The following is a 25,278-nucleotide window of genomic DNA, read 5'->3' as shown; positions in this document are numbered from 1 at the left end:
AGTTATTATTAATTATGTGTATAGTCCCATAACAGCACTGCCTGTTTACTATATAAAGATGTGTTCCCTCCCCCAGAATGCTTGAGATACAAGATAAGTGAGACGAGACAATGAGAAAGCCATACAAGAAAAGGAGGGCGTGGAGTGAAACAAGAGACAGATAAGATGGAAAAAAAGAACCTGACAGATAGGCCTCTTGCAGGAGTAGGCTCTGTGAGCACTTGGCCAGTGAGGACCTTCCGCCTGCGCTCAGTGAGACTACGTGGAATCACCCACTTCCCTTTGCTCGGGCAGCACTTCACTTGTTTTCCCCAAAGTGTCCCTTTGCTTTTTCTTGTGCCACCCCTTCATAAGAAACACTCTCCAGAAGGAAAGGAGCCCTGTAAAATAAATCTTCCTTCCCTCAAACCCCCTTTAATGACTTCTGTTGTAGAAACACCAGTAACCCCTGAACTGGTGCTAAACTAACGCTAATAATATCTTTTTACTGATTAAAGGAAACTAAAAATGCTCCATAAGTAAAAGCTGTATGCCAGCTAATCTTTAGAAACAAACATGCTGCCTGTACACCATCATTCTCACTCCACCATCTGTTTGCTGCACATAACTATTATGTTTTGTCTTTAGTGAAGTGTTTCTTGGCTTTTAAACTTACACAGCTTAGCAGCTGAACACATAAACTTGTAGCAGTGAAAATTATGAAGAAAAGTAGGAGGTGCTTTTGACAGAGAAGTAATATTCTGTTCTGAACCTAAGCAAAATATATCCCAAAGTAGACAGCAGATTTGAAAATAGCACTAAAGAGGTACAAGAAGACTGAAAGTTGGAAAGAGGAAAGACATTTTTCTTCTTTTGACAGAAATCTGGGAATAATGAACCCAGCAGCTCCTCTTTTATGAAACATCCAGCCATCAGCATGAGCCAGTTTCCATTTCTAACCACCAAGTAGCTTTCTGTCTGGGGAAGACTGGACAAAATTCTCATTGGCTTTTATCAGTGAGATTCCCAGTGCACAATAGAGTGAATTCAGAGATGCCTGTGATCACAGAGAGCATATCAAGGTCAGAGTGTTGAGGAAATGATCTGCTCCTTCTTTTGAAGAGCTCTTCTGGTGGATCAACCTCTATCTATAGTCTTTTACAGGAAAGTAGGCTAAAGCTTTTGATGGAAAAGTATGAATAGAAATACTAATCTGTTTTTCTGTCTTTGACAAAACAATTCCACATCTAGGACTTAGCTAAATGTGTTGGGCTAAAAGAAGCTGTTATAGACTTGGCTTGTTTTCCACCTTTGTTATAATTTTATTTATTTCATTGTTCTTGAGATGGCTGCAGTAGTTCTCCAGTGAAGTCTTGTCAGGGAAGATGCTTAGAGACCTATGGATGCTGCCAAGGCCAAGGAAAATATGGAGAATCTAGATGTTCCAGAAAGAACTTAGGGACTGCTGCAAACAGTGCATCTTAGGTGTTCCACAGGAACAGCAGGAGAAGTACTGAAGCAACCACATATACATGCAAAGTAAATAGTTTTCTCTGCCACTGCATTAGCAAGGAAACCACTTCAAACAACTCTTTCTACCTAGGGAAAAATAAGCAATAGCATAAGTCTCCACTCCTTGCCCCAGAGGTTGTCTACTAATTCTTAGGAGCCTTTGCACTCTGCAGGCTTCCTTTTTCTATCCTCATTTGTCACTGGAAAAATATTTGTATGGGTCAGAGGCACAGTGCAATTCAGAAAAAAGTATTATTAGACAAAAAATGAGCACTTCTCCAGTGAATTCCTTTATATATGAAAAGTAAATGACAAACAATTCATCTTCTCTGAGGAAAACAGAAACTTGTTGAAGAAGCTAGACATCCCTCCTGCTTGTGAGTCGCTGGAAGCCCATTGTGTTGATGCTTCTGAAAGGGAACTGAATGCACTTGCGAGGGTTTTCTTTCATTTCAAAAACATTCTCTGGTTTGAGATCTCCCCATAGCTAATTAAAACAAGAACACAGGGCGACATTAGTTATGCACCAGAGTGGGAGTCAGAAGATGTAAGTTCAGTTCCCAGCCCTGCCACCGACTTCCTGGGTGACCTTGGGTAAGCCTCTTGATGTTGATTTTCAAAAGACCTCTGGGGCCAAATTTTCATATTGAAGTTTGATTTTCAAAGGAGCTCAGTATCTAGTGATTTCCATGATGTTGATTATGGCCAGAATTTCAAGCGAGCTCAGCAAGAAATGAGCTGAGCTCATTTGAAAATCAGGCTCTTAATCTTGTTCTGCCTCAGTTTCTCATCTCTGACAGTGCTGGTAAAATATTTCCCTTGTCTGTCCTGATTGTTTAGACTGTAGCTCTGCAATGCCAGAATTGTCTTTTCATGAATGTGTATACTGCCTTGTACAATCTTGTTTGATCTCTATTATGGTTTTTAGGCATTACTGTAATGATTGTTACACCAGTGTTCTGTTTTAGATTAAAAAAAAAAAAAACTGTAATCAGAAGCAAGTTTAATTATTGTGTTGTTTTTTGGATCTAGGTGAAGATCTGTACTAATTTCTTTAGTTTACTTAGGAGGATGTCATGTGGAAAACATCAAAAGCTGTATTTAAAATCAGGGTATGTATGTTAGCTGACTTCTCTTGTCTGGTAGGGACAGTTAATCTATCAGAGAAGCTGGTTAGATCAGTTCAGCGTGATTTGATTTGGCAAGAAACATATTGACAGCCTCTTACTACCTTGTTATCCTTCAGCTGTTTACAGTCCAATTGTTCAATAATTTGCTGAAGAATATTTTCAGGCACTGAGTGGTGTGGAATTCCATACACCTTCCTGCCTCCCTGGTTACTAATGTGATTCCGTTTGTAGTTCCTACTGCACCAGCTCTGTTTGCACTTTTCCCACACTTGCTTTCATGCTCTTGCAACATCTCGGAGCAACATAACATTCTCTGTTGGCAAAGGTATAGAGTGCTTCTTCGCTTCATAAATGCTGTTTGCTTCCCGGGACCCACTACAACCCATTCTTGAAATTCCAGATCAGCACTGTCAGTGATAATCGAGCTCCTGGTTTCAAGCTCTGTGCTGTACAAGCTAGAGGCCAAATGTAGTAACCCAGGAATGCATGATTGCAAAGACTGTCACTTCCCAAGGAACTCTGCTTACTGCTAAATGACTACCCTTTCCACATACCTGTGGGTGTCACTAACACGGTGACTCTTCCCTGTTGGGTTTGTCATATATGGGTGGCCAGCACCTCAAGCAGCTGAAAGTTTGGAAGCAATCATTTCCTATGTTTACAAAACCGGCAAGCCCTAGCTGCTGTTTTTCAGATTCCCCTGTGCTCCCTGGCTAGAAATAGTTATTATTCAAGTATGTGCCCTCTGAAGAGCCTTTTTGATACTTTATATGATATGTTTTCCTTTATATGAAATGGGAAGCCGTACTGTGATTAGCTCTGCAGTGAAAAAACTAGCAGGACACCTTTAGGAAGTGGATGGTTGCACCAGTTTTTCAGTTAAGATTGAGTGCGTTTTGTGATGGGGAGAGCTTAAATATGCCATTTGTCTGTGACTAGCATTTTCTATTGTTGCATTTTTTAAAGGATATAGTCCCTCTATGGTCTTTACTAAAAGCGCTTTTCAGTTTCTTGATCTAACAAATAATTTCCTAAATCGTGTTACATGTTCTAGTACTGGCATGGATGCCATATCAAGGTGGTATTTGATCCCAAAGAGCTGCTAACTGCCAGTGCTGGTAAAATGAAAATAAAAGCTTGGAATCAGGGAAATACAGGTGGATTGGTTTCAAGAGATGCCTAGAGATCATCTAAGTTTCAACCTCCCTGCCATGGGCAAAATCATGATTTCTGATGTGGAAGGAGCATTGACAAAAACAGGCTGTGCTTTATCTTCATTATTGGGAAATGGTGATTCCTTAGAGTAGCTCTGTTGTATTCAGTTTTGGTTTCCTTCCTTAATTAGCGCAGCTGGATCATTTCACTTATACTAAACTGTTTATTTTGAGATATAAAACCTCCATCTTTCTCAGCATACATGTATGTGTTTCTGCAAGAGCTGATGTGCCAACCAAAGAGCACAGGGGAAGTTAATAGTTTTTAAGAGGAGAACTATAATGTTATTCCATTCTGGTAATAACTATAAGATTAAAACAGTGAGAGTAATGTTAACTCCTGTGCTAGAAAGATAAAGACTGTGCAGGATGCCATGTGATTTAACTATGTGTGCTCATTATCCCTATTATGAAGCACAAGTGACACTGCAACTGCTGTCCCATCAATTCAACATTAGCTTCCCTTGTTCTGCTTGTCCTGGTCTGCCATCCTTTCTTCTGCTGCTGTGTGCATCTGCACTGAGAGTGTTCAAGTCCTTTCTCTGTCCCAATTCACTCCCCTATTAAACCTGATCTGGCAGGTTTAGAGACACCTTCAGGGTTTAAAAGACTTTGCCTAGTGCTTGCCCTTAGTTAAGCCCCTCACAGTCTTCCTAGCATGTGCCATAAAGCACAGTCATTTCCAGATTGTCTGTTACTTGCACCATGCAGAATGTCAAGGTTAAGTCTGAAATGCTTGGTTTGCCATATAAATGACACTGATAGAATGATAATAGTTTTCTGATGCATGTAGCATTAATGGAGATGCACTCTGCCAGTTATATTCCTGGCAAATGAGAATCTGAAGAAAGCGATTTAAAATAAATATCAATCAGGCTTAAAATTAACTACTAATTATCATCAGAAGCTACGAGGTTTCTGCAGTTATAATTCATGAGTATTTATAGCTCAGGGTTTTACTGTTAGATTTTTTTCTACTGACTGCCACTCAAGAAGCCTAATCTTGTATCATAGGACAGGTTGAGAAAAATAACTGTTCAGCTGTTCCTAACCAATGAGAGCATTATGTTTAGCTGCACAAGCCCCCTGTGACATTGTTTTGGAGGATGGTCTTTATGTTGGGATTAGGAACATTTTTTGGGTTATTTTTAGGGAACAGATTACCAAGGATTATTATAGTGAAGATCTGCTCAGTGTGCACAGCATAGTTCATGCAGAATGTCTTAGTGCATACACATGCAGTATGTCACCCTGCCTTAACCTAAATGAAAACCTTGCAGTTTTATGGTTGAGCAATGGCAGATCTGTAAGTTCCTCTCTAAAAAAAAAAAAAAAAAAAAAAAAAGCTACCAAAGAAACAACACTCCCAAACCCCCAAACCAACAACTCAGTTTTATTTTGGTTTTATATTAATTATATGTTGAATTCGTTTTCTTTTCACATGTATGTCAGCAAGGAAGTGTTATTTTATAAATATGACTTACCAGAAAATGATCATGTGTTGTCCAGTGCAACTGTTTGTCTTCTCAAAATAAACAACCAGATATTGTGCAATTACTAGAAGATACTGGTTTCTGTGTTGTATTTTTTGCTTTTAGTGTGGAACTGATTCACTAAAATGTATTTGGAAACTGTTCATAGTTTTAGTTACTCAGGGGCAAGGCAGTGTGGTCTAACGGGAGAGACAATGGTCTTGCACACACAATGTGCTGGTGGTTCTGGATGTATTCCTGCCCTTGCCTCAGTTTTCCACCAATGAAATGGTCATGGTAGTATAATAGACCTCTTTTTACAGTGCTTTGTGTTTAAGAGAAGAAGGAATTGGGTGTCAGTATTTCTACAGAATGATTTGTTGCTTTAGGAAAATTCCTCTTCTGAGGAGGTTGTTGGGGCTGTGGGTTGGTGACCAAAGGCAGGAGCAGAGCAGGACATGCTGCCCCAAGCAAGTGTCTGGAGCACTAACAGGCTCTTCTTGCCCATCCCAGGGGCCATCTCAGCAGAGGGAATTCCAAACAGTGCAAAGCTAGAGTTCAGAGTAACTGGAGTGGTAAAGTTTATATGTAAAATACAGGGGGAAAATTTATTTTTATAGAAAAAGCTTGGGAAATGAGCACAACTTCTCTCTTTACGCATCTTAATAATAAAGCTCCAAAAGATTACGTGGATATATATATAGTGCCTCACTGCAAACTGAATTATATTCACTTGATGTTATATTTCTAAATGAGGTAAAATTCATTTTGGAAGTAGGTAAGAGTTTTAGAAAGCAGGATTGAAATGCATCACTAAGAACAGAATTGCAAATGCTGTCTTCATTAATATTAATTTTGAAATAAAATATCTCACCTAAAAGTATCTTTCAAGTGTTTTAACATTGGACTTTCGGGTGTGGAGAGAATAATATTTTGCTCCTATCATTTTGTTCTCACTTTTTCTTGTTTGTACTCATGTCTTTATTCAAGAGCGATATTGTACCTCTGTCTTTGCCTGGTAAAGAGAGGCATATCCATCTCTCCAGCTTCCTTTGGGTGAAAGGGACAGTGAGGCTGGTTTTCTGTACTGTAAACCTGCCCTTGCCCAAAGGTGACAGATGATTTCTCTTTCCTATGCTCTCTCTGCAGTTTTGAAAAGCTGCTGAGTCGGTGTCATCCTTGCCAATCACAAAATCAACCGGTTAATGTTCAGGGATTATGGCTTCATGCCCTCCCACTGTATAGCTCATAAATATTCCTGCCTATTCCCCAACACATGACACTCCATGCACCTGAGTTCACTACTCTCCTGGCACCAGGGCACATTATTTAAGGTGTTTTTTAAGGTGTTTCAGCAGAGCTGTTTAGGATACGAAAACAATGAAATCTCTGTCAAAAGGTCTTGTGAGGAGAATGTTGAGAGGCAGATTGAAATGATAATCTGAATTATTATTTTCTAGAGGTATGGTCATTTGGGGATCATTTGGGGTTGCTAGGGGCTTTTCTGCTTACTGGTTCCATGGCAGCCTGTTGGATGGACTGCAAGGGACCAACACTACCCTCGTCCACTTGCTGATCACTGCTCTTTTTTGTATCTGTCCCTCTGTTACCCTGCAATGGTTCTGTCCAGGAGTGTTTTCTAGTAGAAGCTTGTTCCACCTGAAAATTTGTCACCATTTCACCTTTTTAGAAGTGAATGACTACAAGAATGCACAAATGACGTAGTGAAATGGGCAAAGTGACTCCCACCCATAGAGGTTTCAAGATACGTGATGTTAGCTTTTGTTCAGAGATGTCATAGACGTGATTTCAGCTTGTAGAGAATACTTAGCAGACTCTTCTGAGAAAATTTGAGTTAAATTTACAGAATAGACCATGCAGGGACTGCTAGGGATTCATGCATAAACAGATGTGGTTTCAAACCACTGTCAATACTGACAGCTGTCCTCTCACTTCTCCTGCCCAGGATTAACAGTGCCTTCCTCTAGTCCAGTGTGGAAGTGGATTAGGCTAAAGAGCCAAAAGGCACTCCTAGTGCAGAATAGGAGCATCCACACACTGAGTTAATGCCAAGTAGTTAATGCATTCTGTATTCACACCCTCTCTTATTTTGCAACAGCTTCCCTGTGTAGGCAAGCCCTGCATGTTCATGTCATTTGATGGTTAGAATTGCATCAGTGACATTCCAGATTCTGACCACAATGTTAGTAATGGAAAGTGGTTCATCTTCTAATGAAATGGTAGGCTTTTTTTTTTTTTTCTGGTTGCATCTTTTGCAACTTTTTCTTTCATGTGCCTGGAGTGAATTTCTTCATTTTTTAAATGTGTGTGATATTCTTCTCATCTCTTATACATGAAATGATGCTCTCTAAGCATGGAAATTGCCTTTATACATCCTACTTCATGAAGCAGTGATTGCTCAGCCTTTTTTCTTCTGAAGAGCAGGAGAAAGCCCAAGTAATAAAAATGCTCTTTACATATATTTGCAATTTAGTAGCTTGTGTCTGATATATTTTTTCCTCATAAGATATTTCCAGTTTTCGTCTTGCTTTGCTTGTGTCATCCCTAACGCTTTTGCTCCATTGTCACATGCCTGGCACAGTTTCATGTAGGCCTAGAGTTTCCTGGTCATTTAAACAATCTGTTTATCAGTTCAGTTTATTTACAGCAAGTCTTTGGTGCTTCACTTGCTTCTCAAGTTTACATGCCATCGTGGGTGTTGGCTGTTAGGATGGAAGAACTTGGATTTTCAGAAATAGTGGCTCCTCTGAGCTTACTGAGGAACCACCATGACATATGTTTAGGTAATCCTCATCTCCCCCAGGAGCTTCTTCAGATCGAGTCCAGGCTGCAGTGATGAGGAAACTGCAGTTTGAAATGTCATCCATGGGCTTTGAAGTGTGGATTTCTCATATGTCTTTGCAATAACAGAGGGAGCAAGAAAGCTACCTCTCTGTTTGCCTACCAGACTGTTTGAGTTGTGTGGTTTATAACCAAAGATACTCTTTCTGTTCACATTTCTAGACACAGTTCCCACTGCACAACAGTCTGAATTTCCCAAAGTCTAAAGGCATAGTTGATGTCTTATGTCTCACTTTGAATAGTGTGTGAGTTGAAGGTTTTGCAGGGCTCCTCTGTAGTTTGTTTTGTTGGAGTATTTTTCCTAGGATTCGTAATCTCATTTTATTTATTAATTTATTAAACAGTAAATTGTATCTAGCTGCAAGTGTCTTTATACCTTCTTTACTTTCATTTCTGTAACGAGTGTCCCATAACATTTCCATCATTCACAGTTTCTCTTCATTGTGAAGTCATTCTGGAAAACTAGCATCAAACAGTTCTACCCATTAGTGAAAGAATAAAATGGGAACAGTATTGCCATTTAGAATAGTGTATTTTTAAAGACCTGTGGCTTAGTGGGACAAAGAAAAATATGCAAGTGCTGGGAATTTGATGACATTAAAGGAGTTTTTAGAGCATTGTTGCTTTGTGGTAAGGAGACTACCCTTTCCTTCCCCACCATTATGTAAAGAACCTAGCAATTTGCTAATTTGTTCATCTAATTTCTTTTTCACGTTCCAGGAAAATAAGAATGGCTTATATTTACAGGAATGTAATATTATTTTGGATTGATCAAATGCATGTCTATACTTTTTACACAAGTATCTGTAAAACAGGGCACATACAAAGCACATGGCAGTAAATTACCAGCTAGTTGCTTGGCCTGGGCAGGAGCAAGTAAATTTGCAATTGCAATCTAGAGCAACATGTTAGAGGCCACCTTCCTTAGATCAACTTTGTATTGCAACACCAGCAAGTAATCAAATTGTGATGTACTTCAATGCAAAGCCTAGTTTGGCTTGGTTGGCAAATTAAACTATCGCATGCCTCTGGCGAAAGCAGAAAGCCTTTGAACTGTTTGACTGCAGCTGTAGCTTGCACATCTTATTTTCCCTCTTAAAAATCAAATTAAACTGTAACCTGCAGCTTCTGCAGTAATTTTCAAGGAAAATTAAGTTGTTGCTAACCTTTCTAGCAAAGATAACTGTCTCTAATCAGGCTGAAAGGTCCAGGCTGAAATTCCCCTCTCCAAGTTTAGACAAATTCATTGGAGGAAAACTCCAGGGTTTATTAAAGGCAAAGATATTACTTCTGACTCAGGAAGTCCTTGGCCACAACTTGCTAAGAGACTAGGGAGGTTTACCAGGAAGGTATTTTGTGCTTCCCCTCTTCTTTCACTCCTCCTGCAGCATTTACTGCAGATCCATCCCATGAGAAGGACACTGGACAGTTGTTCTGGTCTGCTTCTCTGGATCTGAAGACTAACCCAAATTCAGAGCAGTAATGGGCATGCTGACCTACTTTTAAGCATTGCCCAGGGTGGTCTTGGCAGTGTCAGATCCTTCCTTTGGACTTGTCCCTAGCTCTTTCTCACCCCACATGCCTTCTGACTCTTAGAGAACAACTCTTGGATGTGATGATGTCCTTTTACCTCCCCCACCTTCCATTATTTTGTGTGCCCTGCTGGCAGGAACACTTGGCATTTGACTTGCCCTCATAACATTCATGTTTTTCTTGGAGCTCTCAGAGATAGGATTTTTCCCAGCCTGGATGAGTTGCTGTTATTTCTATGGAGTCAGCAGTACAATAGACCCTCTTGGGAGCCAAGACCTTGTCTGTCTGATGGTTCAGGCTTACAAGGATTCAGTCCCGCATGCTTAACGTTACCCTTTGATTTCCAGGATTAGTGTCTGACTGGTGGCAGGTGAGAAGGCAGAACAGCCCAGCACAAAAGGAAAGAAATAAATTAAGTTTACATTGCAACATGTATTCACTGAGGACCAAGTTAGAGAAACAGGAATGAAGGAGAGGGCATTGCTGGCACTGGGAGCAGTGAGCAGACAGCAGTCTTGGTGGTCATAGAAGTAACAGTGCCAGTGGAGAGGATCTTCCCTCTCATGTTTTTTTAACATGTAAGCTATCCATGCTTAATATAAGTCACAATTTAGCATTTAATGTCTCTGCACCGTAGTTTTCCTATTTTTAAAAGTTGGCTTAAAAGTTCTTAGTTTCTCTCAGCAGAGTAGGTAAAAACTAAGAGCTAAGGCATATTAGTCACAATATTATCAGGAGATGAAAGTGATAGAGATATAAAGTACTACCAGCTTTTAATTAAAACTGAATAAGTAAAAAAACAGTTGGCAGTTGCAGAATTCATTATGATGTGTTACCAAAAATAGATACCTTTATGAGAATGCAGTTTTATTACAACAGTGGGCACTAATCAGCTGTAAACATCTTGCTGAGATAGCCAGATAGAAAATGTGTTACTAATACTCATAACACGACTCAATTGCCTGGAATGGAAAACTAGAAACTGTTAAGATGCTTAAAATGTGATCTCTCAGACTACCAAAGTAGAGGTATGCACTTCTGTTACTTAAGGCAATATCTGAATTTCAGGAACAATAACAGTGTTTTCTGTGTCTGGTTTTAATTTGCAAGGAAAACTCACTTTTACCAAAATGTACCCTGACTTAGCTGAAATACACATGACCCAGTGTTTTTAATTTCTTCTCTCTATAGAATAGTCAGACTTGCAGTTTAGATCCTCCAAACTTCTTTACATTTCATTTGGTAAAAAATGCCTTTGCCCTTAATGAAAACATCTTCCAGTATGAGTTTACATGTACGGATCTACAGTTCAGAGCATCTTACCGACCAGTTTGGGATGTATGTGTGCGTCTTGTGTAATCTCTGCAAAATTTACTGTCACTGTAAAAATTACTCTCCTCTCTCCTCCTGTAATGTAGAACATCAAGCAATAACAACAAATCTGTGGGAGGTTTATCTGATTTATGCTAATTTGCTATTGACATGCTTGAGGTATCACTTGCATCATCCCAGTCTTGCATATTTATTATTAAAAATATTAGCTGCTTATGAAAAGGAAATATTTTGAATAATGATTCATTTGTGCTGTGATCACCTCTTGAAACCAGGGCCCCACTCTGGTAGACTGTATACAAAATCATTGCAAATTAAGTGCAACCTGAAGTGTTTCAGATAAGCTTGCAGCAAGAGGACAATTTGAATCCAGGAAGATTAACATACCCCACCTACAAGGAGCAGGTCTCAACTCATGGAACTTAAACCATTAAACATGAGGCTTCTAAATCACCTCCAAAGCCAGTATGGGAAAGAAGTTACTACAGCCTGTGATTTAGCTCACATAATGTAAAGATCTGAAGCCTTCATGGGAGGCTCAAGCAGCAGTACCTAAGCTTGAGCTTATATTTTCAAACTTGGAGGCTTCGCCATAGTCTCCTAAATTCTTGTGTTGGTACCTAAGCGAGCATACACAGAAGTGATGAGGGAAGTGATGACTCCTTAGCAGTCAGAAGGTGCTGCACAAGGTGAATACTCCTCCCGAAAAAGCCACTTAAATGCCTAACTTGTAGGGCTGAACTTCAGAAGTAAAGTCACGGGCAAAGGCCCCACACTTTAAAACTTCAGCCACCTTCCTTGGGATCTAAATACTGATAAAAAAATAAATTATCCTTTGTAAGGAATCCCCTGTCCTAGATCTTGCTAGTGCTGATGCTTTCTAACATCGATTGATACGGTGCCCTGATACACTGGAACTCCATGCCAAGTTCATGGGCTGAAACAAAGTACAACACAGAAAAATGTGAGTTTCCAGATGTTTTTCACGGGAAAGATTAGAGCTGCAGTATGTCAAATTTTGCAGATATGTGGACCTACCAATATTTGCAATATTGCTTAGCCTTGTTTTCTTAGTGGGATTTCACCCATTGCTTTTCATTTCAGAACCTTCCTTAAAAAAAAAAACACACAACTTTTTCCATCCAAAACCTGTATTTACTTCAAATATTATGTCCTTATGGTAGAATAAACTTTATATATGAGCCATCTAAGATTAACATGTGACAGAGGGTTTTTTTTCTTACAACTGGTGACTGCCACAATTCTATTTCTGGTCTCCATACCATTGCAGTTTGGGTACTTACTGTTAAATTGTGCCCACTTTTTCCTTCTGATTTGCAAGTGCTTGTCTTTGTTAGGGGGTCAGAAGATATGTTAATATTCTTGGAGATTAAAGCCTTGAAATTCATATCGACATTAGACATTGGAGGTCCTTTTCCCCCAGAATCTGCACCCCGTTATTGAATGAGGCTTTAGTAACATACACAGAAATATCCATGATGCTTGCCTGAATATCCCCTTGGTATTTACAGAGTAGAATCATGGAATTATAGAATGGCTCAGGTTGGAAGGGACCTTAAAGATCATCTAGTTCCAACCCCAATAACTGGAGTCAGAGTACCTGGGTGAGAAACATTCCTGAATGCTTTAAATATTGGAAAGGAAAGAAGAGCAAGCTCTGTTAAGGAGGAAGGAAAAATATGGAAATAGACCTGGCATACCGAGAGGTGCCCTGTTGGAGCGATGGCTGCAACACCAGTGCCCAGAGTACCTCAACCAGAGCTGTGCTGCCTCACAGGGCAATGTGCTCAGTCCAGAAGTGGGTGTGAGAGATTTTGGTTGCTCCACAAGTGGTGTCTGCTGTTATCATCCGGAAGGTGATGGTATTAGACAGGCACGCAGGACTGACCATAAGTTAGGAAACACTGGTCCTTAATAGATGTGGAAGGCTGAATGCCAGGGATGCAAAGATCAGCTGATAATGTGCAAGAGCAGCACAAGGAACCCAGGCTGAGATGCTGCAGAAGGCAAACCATGAAGTAACTCTAAACCCTCCACGTTCACTTGTGTTTCTCACTCCTCTCTTGGCAGTCAAAGCCAACACAGGCACTGAAGGATGTCATCCTCTCTGAACGCTGTGTTGCTACATTACAATCTAGCTTGTGCAGCCAGAGAGAAAAATGTTCTCTTACCTTGGGACACCTTGAGGACTGCACCCCAGGGCAGTGCTGCAAAAACATTGCAGAACTGCCCCAAAGGAATGGAAAGCCATGGCAGGTGTTAAGTTTGCTGTTATTACCAGATAAGATTCAAAGACAAACAAATGCATTCAATTAAAAGCCCAAATTTAAATTAACAGAGCAAAGTTAGAAGAATATAAACCAATGTGTATACATTTCATTAAGGTTATACTTAGCTATATCTGTATCTATCTATCTATCTATCCATGTAGATATATATCTCCTCCTTAGCTGCTCTTGTGTCTCAGCTTTTGACTCTGACTGATTAGTTTCTGCATGGAATGCTGGACTGGTGTGCCCCTGGGTACACAGAGTTGCTTACACCTTGCTTTCTTCTTCTGGTAAAGGTGGGGACCTGCATCTCTTCTAGCTCAAGGTGTATTTATTCTTCTTTGTCTGCCCTTCATTCCCTGGCATTGGGCCATCGGGTGTTTTCTAGGAGATGTCAGTATTTCATTCTGCCCCTCCCCCTTAAGGTTGCTTCAATAATATCTTGTCCATAACGCTTTTTGGCTTTTGTTTTTCACTAATTACAGTCTTGTTAAAATACAGCAGCATCCCTTACAAAGTGATGTGTTATGATAAATAGTACAAATTCCTTTTAAAGCATAAACAATATAAACGGCTATATGGCGTTTATGTATGGTATATGACACTCAAACACAAACTGATATTGAAGGTAGATCTGCCAGATCTCCTCCACTTCATCCTTTCTTAGATTTTGGGGACTCACCTGCGTGTTTCTGGGTTTTGGTGAACTTGAATGGTGAATACCAAAGGCTTTGCACATCTTCAGGCCAGCTTGCTCTCCTTCCCAGCCCTCCTTTCTAGCATCAGTTGTAAATAACCACATGCACACACACAAAAGTGGTTACCATCTAAAAATCCACATTTTTAAAAATACATTATAATACAGTGTATTTTGCAGTGTGTTGTTCGCGGAGTGGTGCAGAAATACGTTGTGGCATCTTAGGTATCACTGAGATGGAGCTTGGCAAATGTTGGATTTTATTTGCTTATTTTAAGTATTGGCTATCTTTGTTAAATACTAAATAAATTTTTTCTTGTTTCCCATTCTAGTTCGTCATATATCAGATGATGATAATGAGACCATTGAACAAATTGATGAAGATATAGCTGTGACTCGGAGTCAGATGAACTTTATTTGTCCCATTACACAGGTAATGCTATCACTGCTACAATAATCGACTGGGAAATAGTTATTTCATATTCTACATTGGTTGGTTTATTAAAAATCTGCAGTACCTGTTAAAAAACAGGCAGTATAAATTAGAAGCGTTATCACAGAAGAACAGCATTGCTTGGGAAAAAAACCCAGTAAGTAGGAATGCAGTTTACCAAGCAGGGCTTGATCCCATAATTTGACTGGAATGCCATGTATGAATGGCAAACATGCTTCCTGCTGTTTTACATAAAATCTCATAAGAAGCATTTTCATGGCCATTATCAGTTCCTTTAAATCAAACCTTATTGATTACAGATGGAAATGAGGAGGCCGGTGCGAAACAAGGTCTGTGGGCATTCCTATGAAGAAGAGGCCATTGTAGAAATTATCCAATCTCGAAAGCAGAAAAAGAAAAAAGTCCGGTAAGCTAAAAAGAATGTGTGGAAAAGCTATTTGCTTTGCTGTGTAAGTGGAATTTTACTCCACTTGTTCTAGGAAATGTATTTGGATTGGCAAGGCTGCAGGAAGTAATACCTCAGCATCTGCCCAAGTCACAGCCTTCTCATTAGTACTGTACACGTGAAAGAGCGTTTCTTTTTAATGAAAACAATGTGTAAGAAAATATTCAGGAATTGTGTGGGGAAGTTACAGCTACTTGTGGTACCTGCACAACAGAAGTAAAGAGAAGCTTCCTAAAATTTAGTTGCTGATTTTGTTCCCACTGCTTGTGTAGCAAGTCCTGAAAATAATGAAAACAAACAAAACAAAAATCTCCTCTGTGCACCCTCTTTTGCAGTTATATTCCAATACAACCGAGAAATATTAAAACACCTGAGAAATATTAAACCACAACATTTCAGGTAGTACAGAATTTAGAATGATCAGACAGTGCAGTACAGATTGTGCAGTTCCTGCTATGATGCAGTTAAAGAATTCTTTCTTTATATCATCCAAGCAGCCTCTCACTTTCCACACGGGACATATTTTTTTGATTGAAAAGATGTAACAGTTAATTTTTAAACCTCAAATTCTCCCCAGTAAGTTTAAAAACCAGGATGATTTTGATTTAGGGGAAAAAAAAATAAAAATAAAAAGAAAGAAAATAAAAGGGTCTCAAACACTTTTTAGAGCACGTTGAGAGGACGTATCATTTCATCATTGATTTCACATTTGTTTTTACACCCTTTATGCTAGAGCTTCATGCTTTGAGACTGATGACGTCATGGAAACTTACCAGTTGTGGACTTTTAAATAAATGTGGAGTTTTCAGATGCTCAGGGTAAGGTCTCACAGGGACCAACAACCTGATTTCCCCAGAGATAATGCCACAGGCAGTTTATTTCCTCCATCCATTGTTGCTCTGGCATTAATTTCTGTTAGACTCTATATAGTCCTCCACGGGGATTACAAAGGTGGAGCAGGATTTTTTATTCCAAACTCCTTCCCTGCTACAGGAAAGCAGTGCTATAAAATCAAGCATCAGTTGGGATGTCCAGCCACTACCTTAGTGTCAAGACAACTTGAAGTACCTTTCCTATGTTACGAGGTCTAGGTAAAAAAAGTGGAATGGGTGCAGTATCCTGGGAATAACAACAACACCAGCAACATGGATGGACAGAAACTTGGATGGAAAAATGAGCAGGAGTTGGGAAACAGCTCACAAGTTGGAGAGAAGAGAGTGTTCTGGAGGATAGGGAGAAGCTAGGAAGCATGTGCTCAACAGCCCAAAATCATGACAAAAGTACCTTCTGTGATACAGAACTGAATTTTGGTGTTCATATCTAAATATTTTCCTTGTTAAATCTATCAGGAGAATGTCATGGTAGGAGAGATTGTTGTAGTGGATCAAAAGTTTTAGCACTGCTGAAAAACAAATAGAGTTTCATGACTGAATTTTATTTTACCATATAAGAAGTTAAACACTAGAGAAATTCTAGAGTTAAAAAAATCATGTAAGCTGTACAACACCTAGCTTTAAAAGCTACATTATAGCTAAACTGAAGTTATTTGTGCAGTCTAAACACTGGCTTTTAGCTTGCAGCCTTACCACTTTTACAGCAGCTATTCCAGTGTGCAAGAAAAGCACACACACAGCAATGCCACAGCTTCACTGTAACTAAATTAAGAAGGACTACTTGGTTTTCTCCACCCAGTCTCACTGACCTGCTGTAATTTTAAACTTTCTCATGAAAATGCAGTCACTTCTGAAAAACCATCATCTGCTGTGGTGGGAAGGCAGGCCAGCTGATGCAACAAGTTCCCCATTTGAGTACCCCCTTCTCGTGGTGTTGCTACTTGGCTGTGCTCCTGCCAGCAACACTCGTGTGGGAGCAGGTGTCCTGATGGAGCAGAGCACGGGGACCTGACTCTGAAATCAAAGCTGTTGCTCACTCTGGAGGCACAGAGTGGCTGTTTCCTCACACGTACTTTCCTGTTTGAATCCACAGGATCCTTCAGTGCCCTTGGCAGTGCAGTAGCTGCATGTCAGCCCTGCAGCTGACGTACACACAGCCACCGGTGCTGTGCTGATAGACTTGTCATACGCTCCTTTAGGCAACTCTTACGTCTCTCAGTTTGCTTAGTATTTTCCACTGCCTGGAAGGACATACTTACACTTTATGCTTACAGGAAATGTGGGAAGCTTTCTGAGCACTTGTTATTCATTAATCTGGAAAGCTATTGCTGTATTAAGGTGATAAATGGGAAAACTGAGGCACAGAGCAATTAAATGACTGGTCTATGACAAACACAGTAAGCTGTGGAGAAATCTGGAGTAAAAGTTATGAGTACTAAATGTAAATAAGTTCAGCACCTCAAATAGAAGTTACTCTTAAGAGAGGAAAAATTAGGAAAAGTGTTATTTCTGACTACAGGTTCCATCTGTGCATGTTTGGGCCACTGCCAAAGGAAAATGACCCTGAATATCTTTTACCCTTCTGTCTTTATCTGGCTGTTTGAAGTAGTTGTAAGACATTTTGTATTTGATTATCATCTAGAGGCTGTGAATTTGACCCCATTTGTCCTTTCTAAGCTTTCACAGTTCCTAAAAGATCAGGTTGATCTTTATACCAATTAGATAGTCCACTGATTCACCAGTCAGTCTTTGCAAGTCTCATTCTCTCTATCTGTTTTCTTAGAACATAATTCCTCTTTTTATCTGTTAGTGAAGATTATACTTCTCCACTGCAGATTAGTGAGGTAAGAGGTAGTTACCTGGAGCTTGTAGAGGACTGCAAAGAGAGAAAGCAACACAGAAAGGTGTCCATACAATGCTGATGTCATTGCTGATACAAAGCTGCTTGTGTATGTGAAGCAAGAGAGTGATCTACAGGTGAGAGACCCCATCTCTCCCTGTGCTCCTTCCTTCCTTCTTTCCTTCTTTCCTTCCTTCCTTCCTTCCTCCCTTCCTGCCTTCTGCTGATGATAGTTTAGATAGATTAATTTTTTCCCACAGAGAGCTGGTGAAGAGGAAAAGAGGTAAGGAGGAAATGATGGAGATATGTATCCCAGATAAACGCAAAAACTAGCAGATGTCAGGCAGAAGCCTATATCTGAGAAATAGAATTCTTCTGATTTAATGGAGTCTCTCTTTTCTTTTTAACAGATGCCCTAAAATGGGCTGTAGCTATGATGATGTAAAAAGATCAGACCTTGTGCCAGATGAAGCACTTAAAAGAGTGATTGACAGTCAGAATAAATAAAGCTGGTCAACACTGGACAAGTGAGCTGGATACGCTACTGCCACAAAGAAAATTTGTTATTAGAAGTCTTGTGAGATAAGCTGCTGATTGTATGTTGGTTGTGAGACTGATTGATATTTTTTTAAGTGTTAAGTGTTTAATTTATAGGCAAATCATTGTTAAGTGTTTCATTTATAGGCAAAGTTGAAGGCCTCAACTCTAACTGAAAGCATTTTTTGAACTAATGAATGTAATTAATTCCATTTTGAGTTGTTTGGGGTATTTTGACCATCCTGAATTTCTAAAAACTTGCATTTTCTAAATAAAACATGCTTTGCATCATTTAACCTTCCTTGTCAGTGTGCTAGTTTTTTCTGCATGTTAGAGATGCAGATTCTGCTAGCATGTAATAGTGAGTGTTTTGCTCTGTGTTGCAGATAGTTCTGTTACTGTCTCTGTAACTGGGAGTACTTTGAGTAGGACACTCTGACCAAGGATTTACCCTGCTTGGGAGCACACCTGTGTTTTAATAGAAACCTCGGGAAACCTCAATAGAGCTGAATTTTCAGAAAGTGTTGCACATCTATACCTTGTGTGTGGACACAGAAAACTGCCACTCAGCTTTGAGGATCTTGGCCTTGTTCTTATAATTTCTGAACTCTCTGCCCTACCTTAGGCTTTTCTTTTGAGATTCAGTAGCATTTATTTCAGGCTTTTTCTATTTGGAAGTCCCAGAAGGCTTTACCTTAATACTGCATGCTAGAAGACTACAATTATTTATAAAGGTATTCCAATAACAAAATTGTAGATAATACAAATATATTGTAACCATATGCCTTGGATTGAAAACCAGTTCATCTCATTTTATAGAAGCTTCTGATATCTCAGCTTTTGGGCACAGATCCAGAAAACAACTTAAACTGTGTGACACTCTGTTTATTACCTAAATTGATTTGAACATATCTAGCAGATAAGGCATTACATATATAAGTTAGAAATAGCTGTAGGTAAAAGGAGCTGCCTTGGCAGTCAGATGGCAATTATCTCTTGGCATATGTGAAGCAGAAAATATAGGTTTCTTTGAATTTTGGGATCCTTAGTGGGCTAGATGGTATTTTCCTATGTCATTTTTCTGAATTCACAATCTGACATTTAGTGTAAAGTGTAGCTGAGGCACCTATATGCTAAACTATTCACTCTGGGTTACTGTTTGCTAACTGGTCTCCTTTCATAGACCATTGTTAACCCCAGTTGCACTTAAGAGTACAAACCACTTCAAACTGAAAATTGTTACTTTGTAATTGAAGCATATTAATCTGCAAGCTGATTTCATAGCTGAAAAAGAGAACTGAACCATTATTATTTGCACTGAGCTTTTGTGTTCAAAACACTTAACATGGGAATCGGCTGGGTGATTTTGATGATGTGGTGTAACCCCAAAGGTCCATCTTTTCAGAGCTCGGCAGCGAGCGTGCGTGCTTCTGCCTGTGGAAGGCCATCAGATTTAGCTGAAAGAGACGAGGGGGGTGGCTGAGCAGTAGGTACTTGTTTGTATTTTTATGTGTAAAATCACGTCCCTTTTAAGACAACTCAGGTCTCAAAGCTGTAGTTTTTAAGATGGGTCACTGATTTTCAGTTTAATACGACAATGGAGGATGTTAACTATAGCATTTGTAAAAAACAAAAAAAACCAAACCAAAACAAAAAGCAACCAGGTGGGGGGAAATGTCCTTTTTGTTTCATCCTTAAGTTGGTGGTTAAATTTATTCTCGCACTGTTTATAAGCAGAACACTCAGAAACAGAAACTTGCCTTGGTTAAACAAGTTCTGCAGTTTCTGACAGAGGTGCAAAAACATTGTCCTTCATGGATTCATTTCAATCCCTGGTGATAACCAGCCTCCCAAGTTTTCAGATGCAAAGATGTGCGAGCATTTTACATGGCCCCAAGTGTCACACCTCACATTTAGTTTGTGTAGGTGTCTGGGTGCTTGAGTGTGCCTTCCAATAACACATAACATTATAAATGGTACATTATAGCCGGATTAATTCATACTGACAAACTGGTGGCACAGCAGGTTTGGTTTGCTACATGTGGTGTTTGTACCAGTATAGCCTTAGATAGCTGCAGTTCCTGATATGGTTCATTGCCCTCATGTTCCAGTGAGTAATGCTGTAAGGGAGATTGCTGTCTTGGTTACACCTTGTTGTCCCATGTGAAAGAGAGAGGCTTGACCCATCACAGTGCTGCACTCAGCCTGTGTTAGCTAATCCACAGGTAATAACATGAACTGCCTGCTTAAGATGATGCAGCTGGGAGAAAAAAACAAACAAATCTGAAGCAACACTTCAGATGAAGAGAACAAATAGTCAAGCAGTCACTTATTGCCACTCTAAGAGGAAAGGTATTTTTGAGTGTTCATATTCTTGCCTCAAAATACATCATCTTTCTTCCCTCCTTTGCTAGTCTGAGCCAGGCAGCACCAGTGAGTCAGAGAGCCTGAACAGCAAATGCAGGTGCAGCCTAAGTTTTTTCTCAGTTTCAGCTGAAAGAAATGGACTGAGTTTTGGCAGCACTCACCTGCTTAGCTTTAATAACAATCACATGTGAGGTGAAGAGGCAAGTGTATTAAAATGGAGGTAGGTTTCTTTCTTTTGTCAGCAGAGATACCTCTTTTCAAACATCTTATCCAGAAAAAGACAAATACTCATGCAGTTATGTTAGGGTTGCTGATGAGAGTACTTGAGTCCCATCAGAATCAAAGATGCACCTCACAGATTCAAATGCTAAATAAGACTGCCTATATTTACTGAAATCAATGAAGTTCTCACCAGAATGTTTGGCATTTCTGAATTCAAACTATAACATAACATTCAAGGAATCCTAGTATGATGAGTGATTTTTTTTTCTCTCAACCTGGAATTTGAGCCATCCTGTTGATTTTTCATGGCTGGTTTTCTCTTGGTGGTTCTTACAAGTAATTTTCCTCCTTATATGGAAAGATTCCAGGGATGGCCATCAGCATCCATTGCAGCTGGCACATTACTAGGTGGAAGGACAGACTCATCTTGGCAATTGGGGAAGGCTTCTGTGCCTGTCAGCTCACCAGGTGGAAGTTACAAACCGCTACTGATTCACTGGGCTGGCTGCAGTTACTGACAGCTCTTTGCTCTTTCATCTGCAAAGTTTGGGGTTTGTTATGCAGTTGTGACCTCTCTGTTCCTATGTGTCCCATGTCCCCCATAAACTCTGCTCAGGATAGAAGTAGCTTGAAAGAGTTAAAGAATAAAAATAAGTGGCTGCGATGAATAAGCTGTATGATCTGTATGATTCACAGAAGTGGAAACTCAACAGCAGTTAAACCTTCAAATCTTAATCTGCTTTGGCTATAATATATCATATGTAAACAGGCATATGTTCACAGGGTAATTTGTGTCTCATTGTCTGACGTCAGAAATTTTGCAATGATATTTAAAAAAAGAAATTCAGAGGTCAGGTGTTTTTTTTCTTTTTCTGTAAGGTGTGCTTTACAAATGAGCAAACCTCAGTGTAGCTGAGAAGGGTCTGTCACTGAAAACTGGTGAGAATCTGTTGCTGCCAGAGAAGTTCCTCGTTGTATTTTGAGTGATTAAAGAAACATCTAAGCAAATATTGAGATAAAGAAAAGTCAGGAGAGATCCACACAAACAGCTTTCAGTGGTACCCTGAGGCAGGAGCCATTAACACAGCTCGCTCTCTCACTTGAACAGATTCTTCCCATGAATTCTCCATTTTACAACTAGAGACTCTGAAGTTTTCAAATCAGTGGAGCCATGATGTATAAAGATAAAAACTAATCAGGCAGGCATCTCATGGAAGATTTAGCACAGTTATGCTAAAGGAGTGCACATTCCTCTGAATCAAGGACATATTCATCATCTCCAGAGCTGTGATCTTATTCATTTTAGAAGAATCAAAAAGACTAGGCTAAGTCAGTGCTCCCTTGAGAAATACCCAGAGCAAAAGCAGGGGCTGCAGGAAGTGATACCGATGACTCACCAGCCAAGGCCAACACACTGCCTTATTTTAGACAATGTCCCCTTGGACATATTCATGTTTCCTCATGAGTGGCTGATGACAAAGGTGTTACCTACCTGTGGTCACAAGTACCTCATGATGTTTTTCTTAAGAATACCTCTAGTATTGTGGCCAAAACTAGCTTAGAATTCACTGTGCCTCTTAAGTTCCACTGCCATTTCAAGTGAATCTTAATCTCTACCTTCCCTAAAAATCTTCACGTGTGGATTCTGAGGTACTGTGTGGTCCATTAACTGAACACTTCCATAATGGATAGTGGTCTGTTATGCACTGAAGAAGATGCACCTAGAAAAGGGCTTCCCATAGCAGCAAATGTTAGAATATCCCAAGGACAGATCTTCTTTTCTGTAGCTACAGCCAAAGCCTTAAGCTGATGGCTCCTCACTACAGGTACAGACTAGTACTCACTGCAAATTCCAACTACTCCATAAATAATAATTTATTTTCTGGCCATAAAGTACTTACTGTTAATACATAATGTTTCAAACATACGACGTGGTCACAGAATGCTCAGAGGAGAATCCTAAGTGTAGGTGCCAGCGGATTCTAGGCTGCCATCCAGTAACTACAAAGAGCAAAAACATTAGATTGATTGTCAAGCCAGTAAAATTCTGGGATGCGTGTACATCATGCAGTAGATGCCCATGTATGTTCTTAGCCTCTTGATGCATGAATAATCTCAGTGACTTGTCAGGACTGCAGCAACGTGCAGAGAACACAGTGTGTTTCATCATTTCAAAGCACTGCAGAAAAGGCTGTGGTGGGCTGAGAAGAAAGCCTGCCTCGCTTGTTCTGATGTTAGTCCAGACCCAAAGACAGAGTCTAAAAGCACACACATGAATTGAATTGCATGGGAAGCTTACCAAAGGAAGTGTTTGCTTGTAAACTCAGTATGAATAGGATCTTCTCTGACCGCAAGGGAAACGGAGACACTCATTCACTGTCCGCTTGTGCAATCAACTTCTGAAGTAAAAAACAGGATTTGAGGTTTAAAACCTGAACCTTCACACGTCTTTCAAGCAACAGAAGAAGTGTTCATGCTTTTTAGTTCACAAAGTAACAAAGTCAGGAGGTGCTGCTCATAAGACTCCTTGGATTTGATAACAACAGGCTTATCAAAAGGGAATCATTCAGAGTTCGGAGCAACAGCAGCCCTCAGAGCAGCTTTTGTGTAGGCTTGAGGGGAGACATCTGAACACCATTACATTGCACTCCTTTTGATGTCACTACATGCTCATCATGTGTTTTATATCTTAGCAGTGAATCTGCTGCCAAGTTCCACAGTGTCTCAGGATGGTTGTAGGTTTATCACAGATGCGCTTCCTGCCTATAAAAAACATTGCTTTTAAATTCTTTATCACCTGGCCACAAAACTATGCTTTGAGCCCTGTCTGTGGAGGGTAATTCTGTACACCAGTAGATTATGGATGACCTGCTGGCTTTAAATTGATGGCTTTCAGTCTAGTAGTAGTTTAAGTTTCATTACATGGCATGAGATAACTTGTAAAATAAATATATTTATTTTTCATAATTTGTCTGATAGTTTAATATTAGCCAAAATATTTGTGTGTCTTGTCTCTCTGATCCAGTAACTAAAATAAAGACTTTTTCATTTCTTTCTGTAGCAAGCATCCAGTTTATTTATAAGTGTCCTAATCTAACAGAGATTTACTCTGTGTGTCCCATGAGACATATTATCAAAGTTACCAGACCTGTCCCAAGCACTTGGGAAGTGGGGAGATGGTTACACAATTCTCATTGCCTCTGGCTGCTCTAGTTATAGAGATAAAGGGTCAGAGAAGTGGAGCAGCGGAGATAATTTTGTGAGCATCTAAGGAAAAGCAGCTGCTCAGGTGATCGTAGGCGTTGGCTGAGGGCAAGACTGTAGATACTTGAGTACCACGCAACAAAAATCCCCTTGAATAAAATAACAGGACAGGAAAGGGAACATCAGTGTCTGACCACCAGAAATTCTGGATTCTTCAGTCTTCATCTCGTAGATGCACTATGCTGCTTGTCTGTTTTCAAAAAGAGAAAAAATATATGAAGAGCAACGTTCACCTTGCCACAGCTCTGGCAAATCTGTGCTGGGCAAGACCCTTCTGTCTCCTGGGACATGCTGGTTCAGTGATACATATCCCAGAGGATCTTTTTCTGCTCCAGTCCCAGATCCTTGTCTAGCAGCTGGGATGCCAGGGAAGAGAGGAGACAGCGAGCAGTTCTGTTTGCTTTAACCAGCCTTTTCCAAGGCAGGATCTACTTTTTGTAACAATTTTACAATGTCCTTGGACTGAGAGCTCCTCAGAGTTCCGTAGCATTGGGAGGGTGCCTGTGGCACACTGTTATCCTTTGCCAAGCATGAAGACTACTGATCTGTACTCCCAAAGGCCACCCCTGTCCTTGTCGGAGCATCCAGGGCTGGCTGATTGTTCCTCGTATTCCACTGGCTCACAGCAATCCATTTTTTTCTGGCACTTGGATAGCAGGGCTCATCCACAGAGTCAATGTTTTATCCCAGCATTATGTCTGTAAGTATAATTCTGCACTGACCTGTGCTCCACAAAGATTTACAATGTTGTCCATTTGAGATACATGATTCTGCCCTGGTTCATTTAGAAGGGCTGTAAAACCATTCAGGTTCAAATTCACCACAGGCACAGCTGGGAATTGCTGTGGTAACGTTCATTTCACACGCTAAGCGAGTAGTCCCTGAAAAGTCTTTTCTGGGGAAGAGGGAGATGAAATGATGAAGGCTTGTGCAGGGAATAGAAGGAAGATCCACAATAGCTTTTGATTTCAGGAAGAGACTAATGCAGGAGATGGGCCTGGATGCTTAAAAGCCTGTGGTGTGACCTACAGCAAACAGGAGGCTGCTGTGGGCAAGTGTGGTAGCCCCACATACTGCCAAAAAAATCATCTAATACTGAAATGTTGCAACACTCTTCTTCACAAACCTCTCCCTGGAGTTCCTCCTGTTCTCGGTACTGGTTCCTAACCAAACCAGGCTTGCATGCAAGTGCTGGACGAGATCGGCAAGGAGGACAAGTTTCAGCCCTTTGAGA

At 40.1% G+C, this 25,278-nt stretch overlaps 1 protein-coding gene and 1 long non-coding RNA gene across 4 annotated transcripts in view; both read left to right on the top strand.

The window, feature by feature from the left end:
• The window catches only part of NSMCE2 (NSE2 (MMS21) homolog, SMC5-SMC6 complex SUMO ligase), a 135,423-nt gene extending 111,583 nt beyond the window's left edge, over positions 1–23,840 (top strand). For all 3 annotated transcript variants that reach the window (XM_050314331.1, XM_050314321.1, XM_050314342.1), the window contains 3 exons: positions 14,355–14,455; positions 14,776–14,882; positions 18,065–23,840. In XM_050314331.1, coding sequence (XP_050170288.1) covers positions 14,355–14,455; positions 14,776–14,882; positions 18,065–18,161 — 305 coding nt within the window. In that variant the 3' untranslated portion in view covers positions 18,162–23,840. The remainder of the gene's footprint in view (positions 1–14,354; positions 14,456–14,775; positions 14,883–18,064) is intronic.
• Positions 1–25,278, top strand: part of LOC126639547 (uncharacterized) — a 716,944-nt gene that overhangs the window by 178,977 nt on the left and 512,689 nt on the right. The window lies entirely within an intron of this gene.

This window comes from Myiozetetes cayanensis, unplaced genomic scaffold (assembly GCF_022539395.1).
Source record: "Myiozetetes cayanensis isolate MyiCay16 unplaced genomic scaffold, myiCay2020 scf1, whole genome shotgun sequence".
NCBI lineage: Eukaryota > Metazoa > Chordata > Aves > Passeriformes > Tyrannidae > Myiozetetes > Myiozetetes cayanensis.
The sequence above is the reverse complement of the archived record's forward strand: the minus strand, read 5'-3'. Positions and strand labels throughout refer to the sequence as shown.